The sequence below is a fragment of the Pipistrellus kuhlii genome, unplaced genomic scaffold, assembly GCF_014108245.1.
Source record: "Pipistrellus kuhlii isolate mPipKuh1 unplaced genomic scaffold, mPipKuh1.p scaffold_m20_p_1, whole genome shotgun sequence".
Lineage (NCBI taxonomy): Eukaryota > Metazoa > Chordata > Mammalia > Chiroptera > Vespertilionidae > Pipistrellus > Pipistrellus kuhlii.
Window position 1 is genome coordinate 168088775 of NW_023425404.1, and position 26851 is coordinate 168115625.

The window sequence follows — 26851 nt, forward strand, 5'->3', positions numbered from 1 at the left end:
AATCCATTTAGTAGCAGCATTTTCATATGAAAATGCTGCTACTAAATGGATTTTAGTGTTCACCAATTCATGAATGGATAAAAAATGTGGTATATACATACAATGGCCTATTACTTAGCCTTAGAAAGGAAGAAAGTTCTGAGACAAGCTCCAACATGGATGAACCCTGAAAACATTAGGCTAAGTGAAATAAGCCTTTCACAAAAAGGACAAACACTGTATGATTCCATTTACATTGCGGTATATAGAATAGTCAAATTCATAGAGACAAACTGTAATGTGATTCTCAGGGGTGGAGGGCTGAGAGAATGAGGAGTAAGGAATGGGCACAAAGTTTCAGTTGGAGATTTAAAAAGTTCTGAAGTTGGATGGTGGAAATAATTAGTTCACAACAATGTGAATATACTAACTGCCAGAGGAATGTACACTCAAAAATGGTTAAAATAATAAATTTAATGTTATATATTTCCCATAAAAATTTTTTTAATGATTTTTATCTTCTTTTTTATAATTTACTTTTGTATTTTATGTCCTTTTCAGTGAGCACGCATTACATATAATAAAAAAAGGTAAAACTAAATCGGGTTATATATTTTAACTAGTAGAGACACTATAAAATATGGGTTGTTATGACCCTTTCTTACTTATTTCTGAGTACTTATGGGAAAAGCCCTTAAAATTAGTTTTGATGCCGAAACCGGTTTGGCTCAGTGGTAGAGTGTCGGTGTGCGGACTGAAAAGTCCCAGGTTCGATTCCGGTCAAGGGCATGTACATTGGTTACGGGCACATCCCTGGTAGGGGTGTGCAAGAGGCAGCTGGTCGATGTTTCTCTCTCATCAACGTTTCTAGCTCTCTATCCCTCTCTCCTCTTCTCTGTAAAAACTCAATAAAATATATTTAAAAAAAATTAGTTTTGATGGTAATATTTAGAAAATATGGATGGAAATGGATTACCAATGAACAACATCATTAGTTTGGGTCTTTGCTAATGGTTGTCGAAGTTTTCTAATCTATATCTATTATAATGGCTATAATAAAAACATTTTCACTTAAATATATCATGCCATATATATTTTATCACAATTAAAAATGTTTTCTAATGTTCACACTGTTAGACATTGCTGAGATCCACAATATTCTGCACCAGTGGTTCCTGAAGTGCAGTCTGGGGATCCCTGGGAGTCCCCAGGACCCTTTCAGGGGATCTCAAAAGTCACACCGTTTTTCATGAGACTAAGAGTTACTGGTATGTGCTTTTTCACTCATTACCCAATAGGTGTACTGCTGCGTTTCCACAGGCTACATGATGTGAAAGACCAGGTAGTATGTGTTTTAGATTTGTGGGCACAGGATCTGTCACAGCCACCTCATTCTGCCATGTAGAAAAGCAGTCTCACACAATATGTAAGGAAATGGGTGTGGCTAGGCTCCAATAAAGCTTAAATTACAAAACCTAGGCCCTTCAAATATCAGTAACCCTGAAGGCTTCTGTATGTTAAAACATAGCACATAAATTCTGAGTCATCGAGGACATGCTTACTCATCTCCTATGTACTTGTATTAAAACAGGCAAAGAAATGCATAATTTTTTAAAAGAACCGACTTCACGATTTCTGTCAACAAGCCTGCATTTTTCAGTCACCTACCTCTCAAACCCTGGGTCTGACATGCTCCTTTCCCATTCATCCCCATTTCCAAGGAGTCAGCAGTCACTGACACTTCCTCAGGCCTAGTGCTCTGGAAAACAGCTTTGCCATATCTACTCAAGCTCAAACATTTGCATGTCCTGTAGCCTGACAATTTCACTATTAAGTATACACCCAAAGAAATGCACACATCTGTTCACCAGCATACAGGTACTAGAATGTTCATAACTCTTTGTAATAGCATGAACTGGAAATTATCAGTGCCTGTCAATAATAGCATGAGTAGGTGGACTGTGGTAAAGTTCACATAATGGAATACTACACAGCAACAAGAATGAGCATTCTACAAGGACACTCAGTAGTATGGATGAATCTCACAAATGTACTGTTGAGGAAAAGAGGCCAGAAATGTATATAATTTTTAAAATGTCCAAAAACAGGCACAAAAAAAAAATCTATGCTTTTACTAGTCAGGCGGTTACTATTAGAGCAGGGCTTAGGACCAAAGGGAGCTCAAGTGAGGTGACGCTTGTCTCTTGGTCTGGGTGTGGGTTGCACAGTTGTGTGCACTCAGTTTGTGGACGTTCACTAGGCTGTATTCTATGACCTTTCTGCACATGGAATTTATTTTTAAAAATCTGTCGTCTTAGCTTTCAATAATATTATACTGATCCTGAACTGATGATACTGTGCCTTTCATAGCTCTTTCTGGTCTCCCTGCCGCTGGTTTCTACCCTGCCCAATAAAGCTCAGATACAATTTTGGAGTTAATCTGCCAGGAAGTTTTTTCTTTTTCTTTTTAATATATTTTTATTGATTTCAGAGAGGAAAGAAAAGGGAGAGAAACATCAAAAATGAGAATCACTGATCGGCTGCCTCCTGCAGGACCCCCACTGAGGATCAAGCCCACAACCCAGGCATGTGCTCTGACTGGGAATTAAACTATGAACTCCTGGTTCATAGGTTAATGCGCAACCACTGAGCCACACCAGCTGGGCTAGGAACTGTTCCTTCATCTTAACTCCTCCCTTGTATGCGTCCTATACATAGGAGGACTTTCAATGGCTCCTCTTGACTTACAGAATGAAGGCTACAATCTCTTATTTAGTCTCACACTAAATAGTTCTATGTATCCTACTCTACTTTCCACGCCTTTCTTCCTCATTATTGCCCCCAAAACTATAATTCCAATCAGATTCAGTCTATTGTGCCACATGCATTCCTGTCTGTCTTTGTCCACATTTGTATCATTCTAGTACTTGTTCCTTGAATTTAGCACTTCATAAAATATTTCTCTGTGATGTCTAATATCGTCATGGACCAGAAATGCTCAGTTCAGAGAGTTTTTACAATCATATATACCCTCATATCCTCCACCACCAAATAGAACATTCCATTATTCTCACCGAAGGTGGTCACAAAGTTCCCTGATCACTTTTGCAGGCAATCTCCCTGCTTCTCCAGAAAACTACTTTCTGAATTTTCATAATCATAGATTAGTTTTGCTTGTCCATGGTGTTACATACGTACCTTTCTAAAAATCATCATCTATATGTTCAGGAGAATGTAAAGGAGATTTCAGAGTAGAACTAAGGGGTGGTGTGGGAAGACCATGTCGACGCATCTCCTGGATTGCTCGTTCTCTGTCAAGTAAGATCAAATAAGAGATAATACCAAAAAGGGCTACACAGATATAAGGTGCTGCTATTGTTGTTAATGAAATAATTTCTACTCAATTAATTTCTATTTCTACCACATTTAAATCCCATGTCCTTAGATGATTTTTAAATAGTAGATAAAATATTTCAATGAAAGGAAATGTATTATAAGAGACTGTTCAAAGCCCCTCTGAGTACAGATTTCCAAAGGTGGGTGGTTCCTCCCTCTGCTCCTTCCTTTCCCACCTCTTCTTGCACAGAAATCTAGTCCTCTGCCCCTTCCTGCCTCAAAACTCCCAAATGTCAGAGGAAAGTAATCCATTCTCTTTGTTATGCTTTCCTTCCCTGGGTCTGTCTGCCTACAAAGCATGGGGACTGCACTACCACCTCCATGTGAGCAATCCCGTCTCTGGCCTAGACTTTTTATGGCTTGAGTTCTTCAGTATCCAGGATTTCTACATACTTGGGTATTTCAACAACACTTTTTCACTATTATTCCCCTAAAGAAACTTTTTAAAGTTATTTTCCCCACAAATTATCCCCACACTACATGGAATTTTAATAAACAGGTACACTGTTTACATACCGTAGCCTTTTGGAGGGCCATTTATTATGTAATACCTAGGGGGTTTGCCACTCCCTCTTCTCCCAAGAATCAATTTTATCCCATGGGTATGCCCCTTTAAGACTGGATACTCTAGCTGGATGTTAAGAAGCAAAGACATGGTCATATGGGTCAAGGTTTCTTTGGGAACTGGGGTAGGGGAAATGGAGAGAAATTAAGGAGGTCTATAACCTTACGCAATCGAGAGTTTGACTTAGGACCTGTGAATTGAAAAATTTAAGTTATCATTAAGAAATGAAAATAATTATATATATATATATATATATATATATATATATATATATATATTTCAATATATAGTTTAGCATATTAAGGTCTTCTAAATTACAAGATTAAAAATAGCTTTCACAACACTGATATCATCTCAGGCTTCATATCTTACTAAGATAATAAATATTGAATTCCTAGCAAATTCTCTCTATACATCAAACAGCACATCAATAAATATTTTAATGTCAATGGATAAGAATAAGAAAACTAAAAAATTGACCTAACAAGCAATTTTTTCCACTATTTGAGAATATCATCTCAGAAATGTTGCTATCTATGGTATTAATATTGTAGGAAAGAGTAATTGAAAAAACTTGACAACTGATTTAAAAATCAGATCCTGACTTTAACTTTAAATCAAGTCTTATTCCTGTTTATAACTTTCGGGGATTAAAATTTTTAATATAATGAAGAAAATGAATTAAAATACAAGTGAATAGGAAAATTACTAAGCCGTAGAGATTATATTACAGAAGTTGGGAGCACAGGCTTTAAAATTAAACAGACCAGACTTGCCTGAAATTTCATTAGTGATTCTGCTATTTACTCCTGTATGACCCCCGTTTCCTATAATATAGGCATAATAATAGGTTGTTAGGATTATCAAATACATACATAGTATCTGGTATATATTTGCTAAAGCCCTTATAATCATCAGCATCATCACTTATTTGATGACTTGTATTAGTTTCCAATTGGATCATATTGTTTTAGACTCTTGTGGAATCCTTTCTAGCTTGTTTATTCCCTAGCTATATCCTCTGAAATAATGACTTAATTCTGCTAGGGAAAACATTCACACAATACCTGCTACTTTATTTACTATAGTGATATTATCTTCTACAACTTGTTGCCTTTTTAGGAAGAAATACTGAAGAAATTTATTTTGAGCATTAATGCTAAAAAAAGTTTGCTATTTGTAAGCCACATTAAACACTTTTTGAAATAGAACAGGACATAAATAAAAACACTAATGCTACAAATTTTTCTTACCGTTCATATCTTTCAGTTGAAATCTGCCTTTTCATGGCATCATGATCTGTTTGTAATTGTGCCACTTTAGCCCGAAGCATGGTGTTCTCCCGGCTTTGACTGGTTCTTAAAAACAAATTTTAAAATTCAAAGAAATAAGTAACAAATGTTCTGTTTTGTAGAGTTTACTGTCATAGATTGTTGTTGTTTTTTATGATTAATAAATACAAAGGAGATGATATTAAGAATGAAAAGAAGGGAAGATCAAGACTTTCAACGATAATTCTCAAAACTTCTGGAGCTTCTATCAGTTTCCTTTTTCATGCATCTTATTTAATAAACACTTAGTAGTGCTGCAGATACAAATTTGAGTTACTACAGGATTGTAATGTCTAGTTGTAAAGTACCTTCACTGGCTTTCTTGCCTCTTGCCTCAGAAAGAGAAATGTTTCTAACTCTTTTTAAAAGTTACTTATTCTACTTGTATGCACCATCTACTCTGGGTTTCTGCTCTTCTTCCACAAATATACCTAACCTTCTCCAGCCTAAAAAGACACCATCATCAACGTCCTCAAAGGTAATCAGTATACATGAGGATCAAATTTCCCAGCTTTCTTAAAGTAATCCACAGCATGAAATGCTGCTGACACGCCTGTCCTGAAATGCTCTCTCCTTTGCTCAAATTTAGTCATTTTTACAAAGTTCACTCATTCACTTTTAAAGGAACCATCTCTGGAGAAGATATACAAATCTACATCTCCAAACACGATATCTCTTCTGAACTAAGTCCCTAAACTTCAAAAAGCAGCAGCCACCACATAAATAAAGTATTTTGGTTTAAACTGCCCTTCACATTCCCTTCCCCGACTCATGGTGAAAGCTGAAACATTGTTTTTGTTCCTCCAATGTTTTAAATCATTTGTTTTATGCTACAAATCTACAATTTACTCATATTAAAATTATTTTTAAGAAGCCATTTTCCTCACATAGATTGATTTAAGACACTTACAATTTGCTTTCTGAAAGGGTTAACTTCTCTTTAAGTAACTGAATTTCTGTATCCTTCTCTTGGGACGTTAAATGAGAATGAAATTCTTTATCTCTATTCGTAGCCAACAATGATTCAAGATTTTTAATCGTATGTCTCTCACTTGATAATTGTGTTTTTAACAGATCTGATTCCGATTTTACATTTTCTAATTCCATCACAACCTACAGGAAAAACAAGGGAAGATTACTTTGGCACTTTTTTTTTTAACATTTCAAGAAAAATGATTTTAAATATAATAATGTTACATGACTTCGGCACATTTTAGACTTACTCAGAAAAATTACCTGCAGAGCTACTAGTACGTCTACACACATCAGTTCCTTCATTCTGGGTACCAGTTAAAAAATCCTGAACCACTCTTTCAAGTTTAAAAAAAAAATCTTATTTTCAAAACAATCTGCTATTTTCAGAAAGGGTTTACTTGGCTCTGAGACCTACTCCAGCCTTCAAAGAGTTTTCTAGTGCTACCTTATCAGGAGAGGGCCATTATCATAAACTCCTAAAATATCAGCAAGGAGGCCCTTCTGATCTATTAAATCTGTGCCCTCTGTCTACATGATTAAGCCAGTATTTGAGCTTCTCAGTACCAGTAAACAAAGATACTAAATGAGTGAAAATTGAAAACACCAATGTTTGAAAACACACATTTAAAGTAATGCTTCAGTTTGGAAATGGGAAATTCCAGCTAACTAGACATTTAAAGATTTAAATGCCTTGAGAGTTTTTAAAAATATATATATTTTTATTGACTTCAGAGAGGGAGAGAGAGAAACATCAATGATGAGAGAGAATCATGGATTGTTGCCTCCTGCACATCCCCTATTGGGGACCCAGCCTGCAACCCGGGCATGTGCCCTGGCCAGGAATTGAACTCTGTCCTCCTGGCTTATAGCAACCACTGAGCAAAACTGGCCAGGCTGCCTTGAGATTTTTATCAAGAAAAATATTCTACTTAGGAAGCAGTGAAGTGCTCACCACTCCATTTAAGTCTTATCTTGAAACAAATAAAGTGCTGGGATATGCTCCTATTCTATAATGAGAAGACTAATATCTTCTATACACCCATCTATTCTAAAACAGATAGCTCCTAATTTCATCACCACGTTTGCCAGAGAAATCCTGGCAGAGAATCTAGTAGTTAGAGTTAATTATCAAAATCCTGCAGTCAAAAGTACTCCAAAGGAGAACAAATATATTAGGTAGTGAATGATAAATTTAAACAATTAGGTAGGGCTCAGTAAAACAATGTGTTACAACAATATCTTATAAGTTCTTACCCTCTCAAATTCAAGGTTTTTAGCATTCAATTGCTGGGTCATAACATCTTTGCCTGAGTCAAGCTTGATACAGAGTTCTCTAAGAGATGACAAATCACTGAACGCTGTTGCTTTCTCATCTTCTTGGTGTCTCAGCTCTTCTTCTAATCTAGACATGGCTTTTGCCATTGATGAGATCTGAGATTCATAGGCATGATGTGCATTTATGTGCTGAAAATAAAAGAAACAGGTAAAAAGTTGGAGTAACCCAATAAATTTAAAGGTTTAAATCTGTGCAGTTACAACCTCACTTTATAAAAATATAAGAGCCAATATTTGCATATTTTAGATACTTTCAAGAAGTTGCCTGCTATATTTAAAGATGGCCTATTTAATGGCCTATTTAATGCTTATTAAATGAATTGCATATAATTACTAATCATGGTAAATAAGTACTTCATGTATATATTTAGAAGATAAAAAGGTGAATATTATTGTTCTAGGTTGTTGTGAATATGAGAGTTCTTTAAAGCTACAGTAAATTTTCCTTTATAAATTGTTACAATAATGTCTTTTCAAGAAAAGTAACATATATATAGGGTGAGACAAAGTTTATAGTTATTTGTATGGAAAATAATACAATAATTAGTAAATAATAGTATCAGAATAAACTATTTTGTGTACGCACAACTGTAAACCTACTTTTGCCACACCCTATACTTATCACATATCAATTGTCTTTAAATTCTGAATTTCAAAATGGAATTTTGAAATTTAAATTCCAATTTAAAACCAAATACTTAAAGTCATATTTAAATTTAATTTAATAATACACTTCTTTATAATATTAACTGAAATAATGAGCAAAGTTTGAAATACTGATACTTGTCTTAGAAAAATCCACCATTTAAATCTCTTAAATTTAGATTATGAGTAATAAATACAAAGTGACTTAAACTCTACTTCTAGAATTTAGGAAGAAGTCTGCACCTAAAAATTAATTCGAACAGGCTCTTCTGAAATGAGTCAACATAAAAAATAGGATGCTATTATGTCAACACAGTTGGCTTTTTCGGGAGATTCTGAGGAATTTGTTCTATGCCTCTCTCCCATCTTCTGATGGTTGCTGGCGATCCTTGGAGTTCCTTGCCTTGTAGACATATCCCTCCAATCTCAGCCTCCATCTTCACCTGCCACTCTCCCTGTGTCTTCTGAATCCATATTTCTCCTATCATATAAGGCAGCAATTTTCAACTTTTTTCATCTAATGCCACACATAAAGTAATTACTGAATTTCTGTAGCACACACAAAATATGTGTTTTTTTGTTGATATAACAAAAGAAAATAGGTATGATTTTGATTCATTCACATGAGATGGCTATTGTGTTGGTTGTCATTTTTTTTTTTTTTACACAATCTAAGGGAAAAGGTCAGTACCCCTGACTAAATAGTCAGGTACTGCATTTTTTTAAAAAATTCTTGCATCACATTGGTTGAAAATCACTGTTACAAGGATTTTCAAAACTGCTGCAGTGCACAACAATTTCAAAACTATATATACTAAACCTGATAGGTCATTGGGTTATGACCTGCCAGGTTATACTAAACCCAATTGTCTGTCAGGTTTAGTATAACCTCATTTTAACCTGGTTATAGAACTGCAAAGATACTACTTTCAAAAAAGGTCATATTCACAGGTACTAAGTATTAGAACCTAAATACACACACACACACACACACACATACATACACACACACACACATATTTTTTTTGGGGGGGACTATAATTCTACTCATTATAGATAATTAATACTTTCTCCTAAAAAAATGAAGACTACAACACTACCAAAAACACCAAAAAACCTTAATAGCCATCTACTCTAAATAAATCTAACTAGGGTCTTTATATTTTAACTGAATTCAAGATTTACTTAATAAAATTTTATTAGACTGTCTTTATGATCAGAGCTTATTTTAACCTGCATACAAAAGGATAAATTTAGACTCTTATATTATATCATATATAAAAGTCAATTCAAAGCAGATCAAAGACTTTAACATAAGAGCAAAAACTTACAAACGTTGTTGAAGAACATAGGGGAAAAGTTTCATTATATTGGACTCAGCAATTATTTCATAAATATGATACCAAAAGTTATAGAGTAAGAGTATTAAAAATAATTGGACTTTATAAAAATTAAAACTTTTAGGCATCAAAGGGTAAAACTGAGTGAAAAGGCAAGCCATGTATGGGAGAAAACTTACAAAACACCTATCTAATAGGAATTAATATCCTGATTATACAAACAATTCGTACAACTCAATAACAAAACAACCTGATTGAAAAATGACGCCCTAGTGTGGCTCAGTGGACAGAGTATTGGCCTGAGGACCAAAGAGTCCCGGGTTCCATTCCCGTCAAGGGCATGTACCTTGGTTGCAGGGTCCCCAAGGCTGGGCTGTGGTCAGAGCAAGTGCAGGAGGCAACCAATCCATGTGTTTCTCTCACATCAATATTTCTGTCTCTCCCTCTCTCTCTTAAAATCAATGGAAAAATATACTCGAGTGAAGATTTAAAAAAAAATTAAAAAAGGGCAAAGGATGTGAATAGACATTTCTCCAAAGAACATACACAAATGGTTAATAAACACATGAAAAGATGCTCAACATCATTAGTCATTAAGAAACTGTGATTGAGAGATCCAAGATTGTGGCGTAGGTAAACATCTAAACTGCTGCCGTGCACAACAATTTCAGAACACAACTAAAAGACAAAACGTCTATCACCCAGAACCACGGGAAAGCTGGCTGAGTGAAAGTTCTACGACTAGACGGAAAGAAAAAAGAGCATTCAGGGCACAAGAGCTAAAAACTGAGGTACGGGGGCACATGTGATACAGCTGGAGGCGGATCCTGGCTGGCGGCAGGCATTGCTTTCTTCAACCCGAAGAGAGACAAGCTCCCGATCTCTGAAATCGTTTCTGGGGAGAAGCTGGACTGTCTGCCATTGGGTCAGAAAGTGAGAGTGGCTTGCTTATAGAGCTGCAAGCAAAAATAATTGTTTGCTGTGCTGGGGCGCGAAAGGCGGTCTAAGAAGCAGAGAGGGCTCACTGCCAACCATCACTGTTTACCACACCCTAGCCTAGTGATGCCCTGAGACTCTGCCCCGCACAATCTACAAACACACCAAGCTCCAAGCAGCTGCTTTTGCATATGAATGGCCTTCTCTATTGCAGCTTAACCTAGCAAACTTGCAACCTGGTGCAGACAGCTCAAAAGTCTCTAAGCTCTAAGCAGGGAGGAGAGGACTGTGGTTCTCGCTGTAGCTCCTGCAGGGTGGCCTCAGGCAGTAGCTGAATTGTACCCCATTGGAGATCCAGAAACCAGTGTATCTAGTGGTCGGTGTGAGACACCAAATTTCAACTCCTCACAACTATAAGTGACACATTCGGGAGGCGGACTTAGTGAACACCAAAGCCCCACTGAAACAAGGCCTCCATCATAAGCGTGTCTCCAGTACAGTTCTTCCATTATAGACACAGTGGGTCCTCACAGCCAATTGGCCTGGAAGTCAATTCCTCCCAGTGTACCAACAGCAATCAAGGCTTAACTACACCAAGACTTTGCACTCAGCCCATAAAGGGATGTACCAAGAGCGACCACTTTGGGTGATTGGGGAAGCTGAGCTACTGGCCCCTATAGGTTACCTACCACACAAAGCCACTCCATCAACACAGGGAGGTAGCCAAAATTTGGAGACACAGAAGCATGTCACGAATGGGAGAGATGGAGGAAAGTAAACTACTGGACGACAGAGAGTTCAGAAACACATTTATAAGATTACTCAAGAATCTTCTATAAACCGCTGAGAAACTTGAAGAGACCTTCAAGGACCTTAATGAGAATGCTAAAAAATTGAAAAAAGACCGATCAGAAATTAAGTATACACTGTCTGAAATAAAGAATATACAGAAACCCAACTGTAGATCAATGTACCCCAAGAGTCAAACCAAAGATCTGGAATATGAAGAAGCAAAAAACACCCAACCAGAGAGGCAGAAAGAAAGAAGAATCCAAAAGTGTCAGGATAGTGTAAGGAGCCTCTGGGATGGCTTTAAGTGTACCAACATCCGAATTTTTGGGGTGCCAGAAGAAGAGAGAGAAAGGATATTGAGGGCCTATTGGGAGAAATAATGACAGAAAACTTTTCTTACCTGGTGAAAGAAATAGACTTATAAGTTCAGGAAGCGCACAGAACCCCAAACAAGAGGAATCCAAAGAGGACCACACCAAGACACATCATAATTAAAATGCCAAGGGCAAAAGACAAAGAGAGTCTTGAAAGCAGCAAGAGAAAAACAATTAGTTACCAACAAGGGAGTACCCATACAACTGTCAGCTGATTTCTCAATAGAAACTTTGCCTGCCAGAAGGGAGTGGCAAGAAATATTCAAAGTGATGAACAGCAAGAACCTACAACCAAGATTACTCTACCCAGCAAAGCTATCATTCAGAATTGAAGGTCAGATAAAGAGCTTCACAGACAAGAAAAAGCTAAAGAAGTTCACGACCACCAAACCAGGATTACATAAAATGCTGAAGGGTGTTCTTTAAGAAGAGGAAAAAGAAGAAAAAGGTAAAGGTAAAAATTATGAAAAACAAAAAGACATCAAATACATACCTACCAACAAGTGAATCTAAAAATTAAGTGAATAAAAATCTGAAGAACAGAATGGACTGGTGAGAATCAAGGATATAGAAAGGGAGTAGACAATTCTAAGGGGGAAGGGAATCTGAGGGGTGCAGGAAGAGACTTGCAAAAATCTTACACCTATGGATGGATGAAGATAGTGGTGGGGGTAAGGACATGGGGTGGGGTGGAGAATCAGGTGGAAGGGAGCTATGGGGGGGAGGACCACCTGTAATAATCTGAACAATAAAGATTATTCAAATAAAAAAAGAAATTGTGATTCAAATTCAAAATGAGGTATCACTTTACACCTATTGGGATGGCTATTATTTAAAACCCCCAGAAAATAACAAGTGTGGGAAAGGATGCAGAGAAATTGAAATCATTACATTGCTGGTGAGATTTAACCTACAGTAAAATGCTGTAGGCCCTTGTAGAAAACTGTATGGCAGTTCCTCAAGAAGTTAAACATAAAATTTCCACATAATTCAGCAATGTAATTGCAGCATTACTTTCAATGGAAACAACCAAATGTCCACTGACAAATGGATAAACAAAATATGGTTTTTACATACAATAAAGTATTATTCAGCCTTAAAAAGAAATGAAATTCTGACATATGCTATATAACATGGATAACCTTGAGGTTAAGTTAATCTTAAGGCTGAGTAAAATAATCATGATTCCACTTATTGGAGGTACATAGAGTAGTCACATTCAAAGAGAGAGAGAAAGTAGAATGGTAGTTGCTAGAAGTTGGGGTGTGGAGAATGAAGAGTTAGTGTTTAGTGGGTGGAGATTCAATTAGGGAATATGTTAAAGTTCTGCAGATAGATGGAGATAGTTGCACAATAATGTGAATGTAGGAACTGCCACAGAACTGTACATTTAAAATGGATAAAATGGTAAATTTGATATTAGGTATATTTTACTACAATAAAAAATAAAGTATGGGGCTCCTAAGCAAATGATCAGAACTAATGACAAAAGATAACCATTGAACTTGATTTCAGCAATGCTTAACTCTCAGTTCAAATAAAGTACTTTTGAATGCTTTCTGTTCTATTAAGTAAAGACTTCATAAGACAAACAAATATATATTACCTCCTGAATTTCTTTTTCTAAGAGCTCCACTCTTTCACGAAGGTGCCTCCTCTCCGTGTCAATAGAAAGAAGTTCCAGTCGAACTGAGCTGCTTTGTCCCTCAGCTTGATGGGCTTTGACCTCCCAGTCTTCAGCACGGTTATGAAGCATTTGAAATCTATCTAACAAATCTTGATTTTCTTTTTCCTAGTTTGAGCATAATGAAAATGTTTCTAAGTTAGTAATTGTCACTTACTGGAATATTCATGTCAGAAACATACACACGCATTGGGATTTTTGTTTTAATTTAGAAAACAGAAGCTACCTGTGCAGATACTATCTATAATAATCTATAATAATAAGAGTGTAATATGCTAATTAGACAGGACAGCGGAATGACCTTCTGGATGTACTTCTTGCCATCCTTCTGGACAATCTTTTGGACAAAGCTGCCATGGCGGGGGCAAGGAAAAGGTGGTTTAGGTGTGATTAGGCAAGCCGGAGATCAGGCAGGCAGGCAGGCAGGCAGGCAGGCAAGTGGTTAGGGGCTATCAGGCAGAGGTGGTTAGGGGCAATGAGGGAGGCAGGCAGAGTGGACAGGGGCAACCAGGCAGGCAGGTGAGTAGTTAGGGGTGATCAGGCAGGCAGGCACAGGTGGTTAGGGGTGATCAGGCAGGCAGGTAGACAAGCAGTTAGGAGCCAGCAGTCCAGGATTTCGAGAGGGATGTTTAAATGCCGATGTAGGGCAAAGTTACTGTGTTTTAAAGACCCATGATACATTTTAATTATTCTAACTTCTCGTCAGCTTAATTTATTTACAGCAGGGGTGGAGAACATCCAACCCGTGGGCCATTTAAGGCCCGCAAAATAATTTGAACCAGCAGTCAGACATCCACGATGCGTCCTGGATTGTGAAAAGGTTCAGGCTGGGCTGAGGGACACCCCTACCCCTCTTCCCCCATGCACAAATTTCATGCACTGAGCCTCTAGTACTAAATAAGATCTGGGGGGAAATATAAAACGACAGTAGGCAAGAATTCCAATCTCATATTGTTAATAATCTAATAGAAAAGGCATAAAAAAGTAAAGTAAAATAAGTCTTAAATAAAACCTAGAGTGCCTTTTTACCTTAGTAGCCATTAAGTTCTCCCATCGTGACACCTCTGTTATGTAATTATGAACTCTACTCTTCATTTCTTCTTTTTCTTGCACTGCTGCTTCCAATTCCAGTGAGATTTCCTAGAAATCAGAAAATTGAAAGCAAATCTAAAGTGAACATAGAATCTAATGAGTTTTATTTTTATTCAAATGGCTACTTTTACATTTGGGGAATAAGAGAGAGTAGGGAAAAAAGAAAAACTGTTTCTAAGTTTGCTTGCACTTATTTTTCCTGATTTATCTTGACTTTTTTTGTTAATCCTCACCTGAGGATATTTTTTTCCATTGATTTTTAGACAGAGTGGAAGATAGAGGGAAGAAGAGGGAGAAAAACATTGATGTGAGACTTCCAAATCTCATCCTACCCTGTTTCCCCGAAAATAAGACAGTGTCTTATATTAATTTTTTCTCCCAAAGTTGCGCTAGGTCTTATTTTTGGGGAAACACGGTATCTAATATAAGAGTAATATGCAAATTGACCATCACTCCAACAAACAAGAAGGCTGCCCCCTTGTGGATACAAGATGGCCACCACAAGATGGCCAGCAGGGGAGGGAAGCTGTAGGCAATCAGGCCAGCAGGGGAGGACAGTTGTGGGGGGGACCAAGCCTGCAGGGGAAAGCAGTTGGGGGGGAGGGCAGGCCTGCAGGGGAGGACAGTTGGAGGGGGACCAGGCCTGTAGGGGAAGACAGTTAGGGGTGACCAGGCCAGCAGAGGAGGGCAGTTAGGGGCAATCAGGCTGGCAGGGGAGTGGTTAGGAGGTGATCAGGCTGGCAGGGAGAAGCAGTTAGGGGTAATCAGAAAGGCAAGCAGTTGAAAGCCAGCAATCCTGGATTGTGAGAGGGGTCCCAGATTGGAGAGGGTGCAGGCTGGGATGAGGGACACACACCCTTTCCCCATGCACGAATTTACTTTGTTAATAATCTAATAGGTTGGTTGCCTCCAGCACAAGCCCAGACCAGGGTTGGGATCAAACCTGCAACCCAAGTGTGTGCCCTTGACCAGGAACCAAACTCAAAACCCAGGTGTGCAGCCCAACACTCTAACCCACATGTGTCAAACACAAGGCCCGAGGGCCAAATCCGTCCCGCCAGGCCTTGCAATGTGGCCTGCACCACGCTGTCATCACTGCACTCCGCTGCGTTTCCATCACAATGACAGTTTATGACTGTTCAGTAAACCATTCGGCCCGCGATTTAGGCTGGATTTTAGATTTTGGCCCCTTCTCTGATTGAGTTCGACACCCCTACTCTAACCACTAAACACTACTGGCCAGGGCTGATCTTGATCTTTTTTAAAAATATATATTTTTATTGATTTCAGAGAGGAAGGGAGGAGAGACAGAAACATCAATGATGAGAGAGAATCATTGATTGGCTGCCTCCTGCATGCTCCACATTGGGGATCAAGCCCACACCCGAGTATGATTCCTGACTGGGAATCGAACTGTGACTTCCTGATTCATAGGGCGGAATTCAATCACTGAGCCACCTTGCCAGTGTGGCTTGACTTTTTAACCAAATATTACCACATATCTCCCACAACAGTCCTAATCATGTATCTGGCTCAAATTTTGGCATTGAAAAAAATTCATATAATAGCAATATTCTTTATATGGGATAATGTTGAAAGAAATTAAGAAAAAATAATTACAACAGGAAATTATTGGTCTTCTGGGTATAATCCTTTAATAAACCAGCACAAACAAAAGTAATACCTTTAAGTATTAGACATTTAAAAATAATTTACTTATCATTAATTTACTTTTACCTATAAATCAGGAGTAGGGAACCTTTTTTCTGCCAAGAACTATCTGGATATTTATATCTTCATTCACAGGCCATACAAAATTACCAACTTAAAAATTAGACTGCTATATTTGGTCAAACATTTTATTAACTCACCCCTATTGCCTGGCAGGGCCAGATCAAATTATTTTGTGGGCCTTAAATGGCCTCCGGGCTGGGCGTTCTCCACCCCTGCTGTAAATAAACTAAGCTGACTAGAAGTAAGACTAATTAAAATGTATCATGGATCTTTAAATCACAGTCACTTTTCCCTGGAAGTGATACTGAGGTCCTCACCCAATAGGGTGACAATTTCTGCCATATAGAATGAATATCATGCCACCAGCTATAGAAGTTCTTATAATAAAGATCAAAATGGTGAGCAGACCACAGTTATACCCATTAGACACTCCGTAATATATAGCAGCATTCTAAACTATACTTAAAAATATATATATTATAAACGTCATTATCCTTAAAGAATTATTAGTGTTATTTATATTATTAAAATTTAAAAACCATATTGAAAGCTTTAAAATATAGCAAACAAAGAATATTTTATAAAACTGTATACTGTGCTCTGCCGAAACCGGTTTGGCTCAGTGGATTGAGCATCGGCCTGCGGACTGAAAGGTCCCAGGTTTGATTCCAGTCAAGGGCATGTACCTTGGTTGCGGGCGCATCCCCAGTAGGGGGTGTGCACGAGGCAGCTGATAGATGTTTCTCTCTCATTGATGTTTCTAACTCTATTTTCCTCCCTTCCTCTCTGTAAAAAATCAATAAAATATATTAAAACACACACACACACCAAAAAAAAAAAAAAAAAAAAATCCTGTATGCTGTGCTCTAATCGATTTGGCTCAGTGGACAGAGCATCAGCCTGCAGAATGAAGGGTCCCAGGTTCGATTCCAGTCAAGGGCATGTACCTTGGTTGCAGGCACATCCAGTAGGGGGTGTGCAGGGAGGCAGCTGGTGGATGTTTCTCTCTCATCGATGTTTCTAACTCTCTATTCCTCTCCCTTCCTCTCTGTTAAAAAAAAAAAAAATCAATAAAAAAGCCAACAAAAAACGGTATACTGTAAAACTATTGAAGTTTATGCACTGTATTCATACTTGGTTTTCTCTTGCCATTGTAGCCAGATCATCTTGTAATCTTCTATTTTCCTTACAAATTATTTCTTTAGATCTTCCTACTTCATCGAGTTCTTTGTTAGTTGCATCAAGCTGGCGCAGGAGGCTGTTTATCTCATGGTCCCGATTCTTTAGTGTCTCCTTTAGTTGGCTGTTACACGAGTGATGTAAAAGTAAAAACTGAGCTTTTTGAATAATTTAGTCCATTTAAAAGAAAACTGTTTTACTCTGAATTAAGTATATTAAGAACACAAGAAATTATAAATACTGCATCAAGATACTGATTAATTAGGTAAATGAGACATTTTAGCTCTCTACCAATCATGAGCAAATGAAGTCATAAAATAAATTATTATTACAGAAGTCAAATAAAAACAAAGGACTTTCAAGTATTAGAAAATTCATTTGGCAAATAATAAAATAACAGATTCTATTGGCAAATATTTATTTAATGGTTAAGTTTCCACTATTATCTATAATAATAAAAGCATAATATGCTAATTAGACTGGACAGCCGGACAACCTTCCAGATAAAGTCGGGGCTGCTAGGGTGAAGGCAAGCCACTGAGGCTGTGAGGGCCGAGCACCTTGCACCAATTTCATGCATTGGGTCTCTAGTATAATATAAAAGGGTACACAGAATAAACACAATTAGAGACTTTTGTCTTGAAGAGACTACACATAAAATATAAAATTTTGTTCAAGATAGGTTTAGATGTAGGATAAATTCAAGACTGGCTACTACTAAAATAATCTATATTTTAATAATTAGGGCCTATATCAGTAGTTACAGAAAAAAAAAAAAAAGAGCAAGTAGCATGTAAAAAAAATAGTAAGACATAGTGTTTAGACGTGGATAATGAAAGATGGCAGCAAGTTAAAGATAATATAACATTTTCATACAAAAGACTGAGAAAATAATGCTGCTGCCATTGGCAAAAATAGAAAAATAGAAATGTAACTACTGACAGATGCTACTTAAATAGAGCTGCATTCACCAAACATTTCTAAAGAAGCTGGATGCCGTAACACTGATTACTCACTTCAAAGATGATTCATACTCTGAGAACGTTATCTGCATCTGAGCAATAGCTTTTTCCTAGAGAAATTACAAAAAATATATAAGATTCTAAACAATTCATACAGGAATGTCTTTTGTTGAATTTATACAATTTATTACATTTATTCAGTTCAAATCCAATAATATAACTTATTAGAGGCCCGGTACACGAATTTGTGCATGAGTGGGGGGGAGATCAGAAGTGGGGGCAGCCAGGGGGAGCGGCCGCAGACGGTTGGCCAGCCGGCCTGCCCCTGGTCAAACTCCCAGTTGAGGGGACAATTTGCATATTAGCCTTTTATTATATAGGATGCTATAAATGAAATCTCTTATGTCCCAACTGTATTTCAAGTATTGACATGCTTCTACTCACACTGAGAACTTAAATTGTTTCCTTAAATTTGCTGTAATCACATCTGATAAAATTACATCTAGAAATAGAAATTATTGAGATAAAATGAAATTTAAACATATTAGAAGATATGGCCTGGGTCTTGACTTATACATGGGTGATAAGAACTGCATACTTGAAACAGAGATAGAATAGTCTTTTCCTTTCAGATGCCAGATAATAATATTTAACAGGCACATACTTTATTAGCAAGGTTTTCTTGCAAGTTTGCAATATGTTCTGTCTTCTCATCTACAGCCTCCTGAAGGAAGTCTTTTTCTTTATCAATAACACCAATGGTTTTTTTCATGACATGAGCTTCTTGATCCTGTGAAGTCATCTTAAGGTGCAGTTTACCTATAAATGAAATGTCTGTTAGCCAAAGTAAATTAGGATTAGCAAAAACAGAATTTAAAAACAATTACCTATATTTTCCTCCAGCATTTTAATTTGTGCTTCGGCTGATTCAAGTTCACCTCTTTGGATGGAAAGTCGGTGCTGATAATCATCAAGAGACCGCTGTAGCTGCTCGTTTACTATCCTAAAGAATCAGTGGACAAAAACAAATGGTATTTTTAGAAATAATTTTTAAAAAGTGAGCGTTCTCAAGAAATATTTTTATTTTTAAAAACTTCTTTTATTTCTTAAAGTTCTTCCAGTAAAATCAATGGCATTATATAAAGTATTATTTCTTGCCGTCCACCATTCTTCTTCAAAATGGTTCATCTTCCTAAAAATGATATAGTATAAAAATCAAATTAATTGTATATTCTTTTCTAGAGGCTTCTGGTAGTTTTAACTCTTCTCAGTTTCCTAATATCAACCCTCCTTCTCTTAAAATCTATTTCCAATAGTGGAGGCAAAAAGTAAGCCCTGTTTTTACAGTATGGCCTGGTACTTCAAAGGATTACCCATGTAAGTCCAGACCATCCAGTCCAGTGAGCTTTTAATTTTGCTTCCTTTTCTGACTTTTTTGGCAGGTGATCAATTGGAGGTCATAGTAAACTGGGAAAGTAGGCATTTATTATAGTGCAATAAGGATTTAAGACTAAAGATTGGTTTCAGAGAGCAAAAGAAAGGATTACAGAGGAAATAAAGACAATTGCAGAGTAATCTCATACTGATTAGTAAGATTATTTTTCAGAAGTAACGAGAACTTGCTCTCACGTGATTTAGAGACTTCAGAATGCTTTTAGCTCTAGCTTAGGAGTTCTTAACCCTAAAGCTCCCACCTCAGGCTATTTATTGGGAATTCCCACGGTTCCTTTTAGGGTTTGCCTGAGGCTATGACAGGGAAGAAGATACAAAGGGTAGCTTAGCTTAGAATTGCCGAATGGGGAGGAGGCTTGGATTCTGAAACCACTAGTAAGATGGAACAGCTCCTTGAAAATGAAGTTTTACTGGCCATACTGAGGTGTTCTGAAGGATGAAAGACATGACACATTTTTCTAATGGCAGGTGAATGATGACCCAGAAGGGAGAAAAGTCAAGTTGAGAATGACTTCTTTAGAACTGTATAGCCAAACTGAACCCAAACAGAAAGATTCTATGGTCAAAAAACTTTATTTCATAAAATTACCTGAGTCCAGGTGACTACACTATATTCAAGCTATTCTTAAAAGCTATAGCTACTGCTCTGAGGGGTATAACCAACCACAGGACGTATTCATGTTTTGATACTTTTATATATTAGCTCGCTTATTCCTAGAGCAGTTCCAAAATTAAAGCTATTGTCCCCATTTTATAGAAACAAATAATAACTTGTCCAAGGTGACAAAGAAAACATGTAAATCCTGGCTAGTCTAAATTAATATCAGTGGTTTTTCTACTATATCACATTGCCTTCTTTAAGAATACAGGGAGACCAACATCCCATATGTGTAAGGAAAAATGTCTACCAGTAAGCTATAGAGAGTCCTTTTAAAAAAAAGAATGGCCCACAGCATCCCAAATAGTTAGCTGTGCTTGAAATCCTAAGTAGAAACATAAAGACCTTTTTATATATTAGTTAATTCCTAATGAAAGTCAGGTTAATAAAGTAACATTTTGATTGGTTATACAGGTGGTCCTTGGTAAGTCCTAAATATAGCTTTATCTTTCATATTCTAGTGTACACAGGGAAGAAGACCACAGAAATTCTATACCAGATCTTGGGCATAACTTTTATGAAAGTATTGCTGCTAAGATAAAACTCTTCATGCCTTAGCCAAAGTGGCTAGAGTCAGCCTGAGGACCGAAGGGTTCGATTCCAGTCAAGGGCACGTACCTCAGTTGTAGGCTCTTCCCTGGCCGAAAACCAGGCCCTGGTTGGGTGCATGCAGGAAGCAACCAATCAATGTGTTTCTCTCACATCAATATTTCTCTGTCTTTCCCTCTCTCTTCCAATCTCTCTAAAAATCAATGAAAAAAACATCCTCAGGATTAAAAAAATAAAAATTTAAAAGGTCTTCTTAATGAAAGAACTGAGGTATATTATAAAATTCATTGTGAAGAATAGCTGAATAACTATCATATTATTTGTTCATCATGGTGTCTCGAAAGGAAATCTTGAGAACTAGTTATTAGTAAAACAACCAATTTCTTAACTTTGAAAGTGCTATAAACACAGCAAAGGGAACTGATGACTTGCCACCAGAAAATAAATCAATAAAACTTCACTTAGAATCAAAGTTCTAGCTCTCTACTACCCATGTGGCTGTGAAGGACCATCTCTCCAAGTTTCAACTTCCTCAGTTATATTATATTGAATACTAGGGGCCCAGTGCACAAAATTAGTGCACAGGTAAGGTCCCAGGGCTGATGTGTGGGGCAACTGGTAGGGTAATTAGGTACTTGTCTTGGCTGGCCTGGTGCCACCTACTCGCTGCCCCCGACCCCTCTGCAGCTAACCTCCCTCTGTGGGGTGACCAGCAGGATGATGGGGGTGGGAGGGCGCATTCACTGGCACTGGCCTTGGCTGGCCTAGTGCTGCCTGCTCCCCAGCCCCACTCCCTGCCACCCTCCAGGTAGGAGCCTATGGGCTAGGGAAGCTCCTGTATTAAGTGTCTGCCCCCTGGTGGTCAGTGCACATCATAGTGATCCGCATTTAGTCAATTTGCTTATTAGGCTTTTATTATATAGGTTTACACTAGAGGCTCGGTGCATGAAATTCATACACTTGAGGAGTGGGACCCCTCAGCCTGGCCTGCACTCTCTCCCAGTCCGGGAGCCCTCGGAGGATGTCTGACTGCTGTGGAGGCAGGAGCGGCTCCCACCACTGCCACTGCACTCACCAGCCATGAGCCTGGCTTCCAGCTGAGTGGCATTCCCCCTGTGGGAGCGCACTGACCATCAGGGGGCAGCTGCTGCGTTGAGCGTCTTCCCTCTGGTGGTCAGTGCACATCATAGCGACCGGTCATTCTGCTGTTCAGTCGACATGCATATTAGCCTTTTATTATATAGGATTACATGGAGGTATTCATGCTTTCATTTTAGGGAGCCAAGTGATTTCTTCCCTTCATAATGAACAGCATCTTAAAGGGCACTTTATTCATAAAAAGTGTCCAAGTTCTAATATGGAGCTGAAGCGCCATCTAAGAGGGGTAGGCTGGAATTGTAATGGTCTATTAGAGGAAACAGAAACTGATATGGTTTCCCTGTTTTATTAAATTTTATTTTTTTCATGTATAGGGCATAATGTCACAGGAAGGTCATAGTATCCTGCCACCCGTGAAGAGTAAGCCCAAGTTGCTATTGGATGTGTTAATCAAAGAGGAGCCATTCTTCAGGCACTCTGCTCTCTCCACATCCAACCCGTTTTATTTTCGATATCTCTAACAGTCTATGGCATTGGTCAGCAAACTCATTAGTCAACAGAGCCAAAAATCAACAGTACAATGATTGAAATTTCTTTTGAGAACCAAATTTTTTAAACTTAAACTATATAGGCAGGTACATTAACTCAGAGTACTCCTAAGCTGGCCTTTGCTGAAAACTCAAGGGGCCAAAGAGCCGCATGTGGCTCGCAAGCCACAATCTGCCCACTACTGGTCTATAGTTATAACCCACCCCTTAACATTGCTATAAAGCAATTTTTCTCTACCCAGGAAAGATGGTCTTAGCCCCTCAGGGACTGCTAGCCATCCTCTGGAGCTGGGGTCAGTAAACTTTTTCTGTAAAAGGACAGAGTATTTTAAACAATGTGGGCCACGTAGTCGCTGTTGCATGTACTCAGTCCTACCTTTGTAGCGCAAAAACAGCAATAGATGATATATAAATGAAGGAGTGTGGTTGTGGTTCAATACAACTTATGGGAACTGAAATTCGAACTTCATATAATTTTTATGTCACAAAATATTAATCTATGGAGATTTTTTCCAATCATGTAAACATGTAAAAAGCATGCCTGGTGCTTGGGTTTTACAAAAATTGGTAGCAGGCCATAGCTTGCCAGCACCTGCTAAATTCAAGGGAGAAGAGAGTCATTTGGTTATAAAACGGGGTTTTGTATTATGTTCTCCTGTACTGTACCAAGAAATCAAACCGAAGAGACAATTAAACACTATGCTTGATATAGTGGGGTGAAAAGAAACTGGTGGCACTGAAACTTGGTGAGAAACGCCTGACTCAGGATTGGGAAAAAAAAGATGGGTCTACCAAATGGATGGATGGAAAGGAACCTGTGATTCCTCTATCTGAGCATCAGCTTCTTAAATGTCTTCGTGACAAGAGAACTTGATGTGATTAAAAGGGGTAGCAAGGCCTCTATTAATCACATTAAAAGTGGCATGAGGTGCCAAAACCGGTTTGGCTTTGTGATAGAGCGTTGGTCTGCGGACTGAAAGGTCCCAGGTTCAATTCCGGTCAGGGGCATGTACATTGGTTGCGGGCACATCCCCGGTGGGGGGTGTGCAAGAGGCAGCTGGTCAGTGTTTCTCTCTCATCGACGTTTCTAGCTATCTCTCTCCCTTCCTCTCTGTAAAAAATCAATAAAAATATATTTTAAAAGTGGCATGGGAGGTTTGACTAGTGTGGCTTTGCTTCCGTAGAGTGCTTGGTATTACGGTTTGTATTGAGTTCAGCTTTGGATTTGGATCTGGCGGCTTAACTCATGGTTCTATCAATGTTTACTGATATGGAGAACAGGACTGGCATACTTTCCTCAGAAACAAGATAAGTCTGATTTTTCTATTAGAGCAAAACGAAGTTATGGAATCCGCCTAGGAGAGGAAAGTAGCAGAATGAGCTCACAAGAGAAAAAGGGATTAGTGTAAAAAGAAAACACCAAAGGAGCTGTAGGCTAGGGTAAGCAAAAGAAGGCACTGAAAGCTCTGCTTAAGGGCCTAAGACTGTGAAGGGCCTAGTGTGAGGAAAGAAAAGAAGATTGTGCCTATAGTCTGAAGCACAAAGCAAAATGGAATAAATGCCAGATCCACTCAGCTGCTGGACAAAAAGGAAAAAGGGTAGCCTAGTAGTTCTGCTTGACAAAAATGTTCCATGGTACTTGTACTTTGGAGTTGAATATAGACATGAACCAGAAGTGGGGGGTGGTCCATTCAAGTAGCTCTCCTTCATAGGATGTATGCAGTGCTTGCAAAAAGGGGGGAGGGGGAGATAAAAAAAGCAGCTTCTATTTTAGTTCTTTATCTAATGTCTAACTTATCAAGACTTGTAGTCAAAATAGCAAAAGAACAAAAAATTAAGATGCCCTATGATTTCCTTAATTAAATGGACACATCCAGCTCTTGGTCTTATTTCATTAAGTTTTGTTTGATAATCAGAAATTCTTTAGGAGAATATAATCTCAGGCCTTACCCTAATTATCCCTTTGATTTTCAAAATTCTGTTTATTTCACTATAAATTTTTCCAATTCTCAGTGTTTGTATATTACCCTGTTTCCCTGAAAATAAGACAGTGTCTTATATTAATTTTTGCTCCCAAAAATGCACTAGGTCTTATTTTCAGGAGATGTCTTATTTTTCCATGAAGAAGTATACAGTACACATTTATTGTTAAATGAAAATAAAGGAAATTTATTACCTGTATACGGTACGGTAGTACGGTGGTTGTCAACACAAACCAGACAAACTGTGAATCCTACAGTATCAAGAATTTACTCATTTATTCAATGACAATCATGTCATCATCTTCTGGAACATCATCATGACAATCCAATTCCTGAATTTCCTGGTGAATTTCTTGTGACTCCATTTCTTTCAGAATCAGTGGACCAAATCTCTCATGTTTAGCCTGGGGGGGGGGGGCGCTTATTTTCGGGGGATGCCTTATATTTCACTCAGAAGGAAACTGTAAGTAGGTCTTATTTTCAGGAAAACACGGTAGATCCATGTCTTTTTATCCTTCTGAGCTCTGAATTCTGTGAATTTCTTGAGTGTTTTTTATTCCACCAACTCAGTTTTCTGGTATTTCCATTCTGTTCACTAACAATTGTAGTTTTTAATCAATCTTATTTTCTAATCGTCATTACTACAATCCTGTTGGATCTCAAGCTGTCACTTCTTCATGACTGATTTGCTTTCATATATGCCATGTCATATTGATGTTTGAAAATCCTTTCCTGCTTCTTATTGCAAATATATTTAGAGAAATTATTTCCTCTGATACTCAGAGTGATGCCCTTCTTCTGACTTGGTATCGTTTACTTATTGCAAATCCCAGTCTAGAGAGAACCTACCTTTGTTGACTATTTCCTTCAACCATCAGCATTTTAAATGGACCAATGCCTAACCAACCCAATATTCTAAGGAAAACATTCTGCATTACTGAATCTTTTTCTCATTCCCATACAAATCATCCAATCCTTTTGATTTTATGTAAGAAATGTTTCCTACACCTGGCCTGTTCTCTGAGTTCACTGCCACTATTTCAGTCCAGACACATGGTCTCTTATTTGCCATTAGTTTCTTAAGACTCCAAACCCACCTTTTCTATTTTTGCCAGAATTCGTTATTTTTAAAGGCATGATACTTATGTCACCCTCTGGGTTAAAAATTTCTTTTTGTTCTCTGTTTATAAGATAAAATCCAGGTACCATCTTCATAACCTGAATCCAACCTATAGATTCAACCTATTTTTTTTCATACTGACATTTTTCAGACATACCACCATTTTAAATTGTATATAAGTACTCCGATTTTACATTTCTTTAAAAGAGAATAGATGAGGACAGTGACATAGGTAGCAAAAAATTACGTAATTTTCAGCAATCCTATGCTATAGAGTACAAATGTTCTTAAGTATTTGCTAGGGGAATTTTTGAAACATGTAGGTACAAAAAATTGCCTGCAATCATATCAATCTAAAAAAGTCTTTAAAAATACAGATACTCAAATCTATTCAAATTTACTTGGTGATTAAGAACCTCCAGACTTTTTAAAAGTTCTGCAGACGATTCTGCTGCAAGGCCATCTTTGGGTACTACTGCTCAAAGGCCTAGTCCAAAAATGCCACCACAACAAACCTCACACAGCCACCAACTTGTTCCCAGCGCTGAAATGACAAAGCATTCAATAAACTTACCTAAGTGAGTTCATCTCCGTTTTATGAAAAGTTGAGTCACCAGCCACATGGCTAAGTTTTTGAGCTTGGAATTTTGCCTTGTTCTCTAGTGATTCCATTGATTCTTTCATTAATAAAATTTTAGACTTTAATTCACAGTTTTCATTTTCAAGCTATAATTTAAATTTTAAAAGTTAATACGTACATGTCTTACTTTTATTTTTATTAAGCATATTTTAATAACATTTCTGGAAAAAAAACTAAGGGAAAAATAGATTTATTTAAAAGTCCTTTAAAAATCATGTCTACACTTTAGATTCTATCATACATGTGATAGGCATATACATTTATCTCTCCTTTTCAGTATCACTGAAGTGAAAAAATGTATACCAAAAAGAAAAAGCAAGAAAAGAAGAAAATAAAATATCCATAACAATAAAAACAGAAAGGGAAATTAGCAAAGCAAAAATTTTAAGAAACTTCTAAAAATAAAACAAAATTAGTACATAGATAGGCCTGATTTGAAAAAAGAAATTGTATCAGAAAATACTGTAACCCAAATGCAAATGGGC

General features: G+C 37.6%; 1 protein-coding gene and 1 non-coding gene across 6 annotated transcripts in view; both read right to left on the reverse strand.

Moving 5' to 3' along the window:
• The window catches only part of CEP135 (centrosomal protein 135), a 79950-nt gene that overhangs the window by 2582 nt on the left and 50517 nt on the right, over positions 1-26851 (reverse strand). For 4 of the 5 annotated variants that reach the window (XM_036415768.2, XM_036415758.2, XM_036415729.2 and 1 more), the window contains 11 exons: positions 26301-26452; positions 19207-19322; positions 18984-19138; positions 18374-18429; positions 17313-17481; positions 14382-14492; positions 13275-13460; positions 7501-7710; positions 6182-6384; positions 5194-5298; positions 3178-3290 (listed from right to left, as the gene is read on the reverse strand). In XM_036415768.2, coding sequence (XP_036271661.1) covers positions 3182-3290; positions 5194-5298; positions 6182-6384; positions 7501-7710; positions 13275-13460; positions 14382-14492; positions 17313-17481; positions 18374-18429; positions 18984-19138; positions 19207-19322; positions 26301-26452 — 1572 coding nt within the window. In that variant the 3' untranslated portion in view covers positions 3178-3181. Of the gene's footprint in view, positions 1-3177; positions 3291-4444; positions 4768-5193; positions 5299-6181; positions 6385-7500; positions 7711-13274; positions 13461-14381; positions 14493-17312; positions 17482-18373; positions 18430-18983; positions 19139-19206; positions 19323-26300; positions 26453-26851 lie in introns of those variants that run through there. The other variant, XM_036415742.2, reaches the window with a different exon arrangement.
• Positions 22443-22571, reverse strand: LOC118710773. Its single transcript, XR_004985522.1, has one exon. It is a non-coding gene; the product is annotated as a small nucleolar RNA SNORA11 (small nucleolar RNA).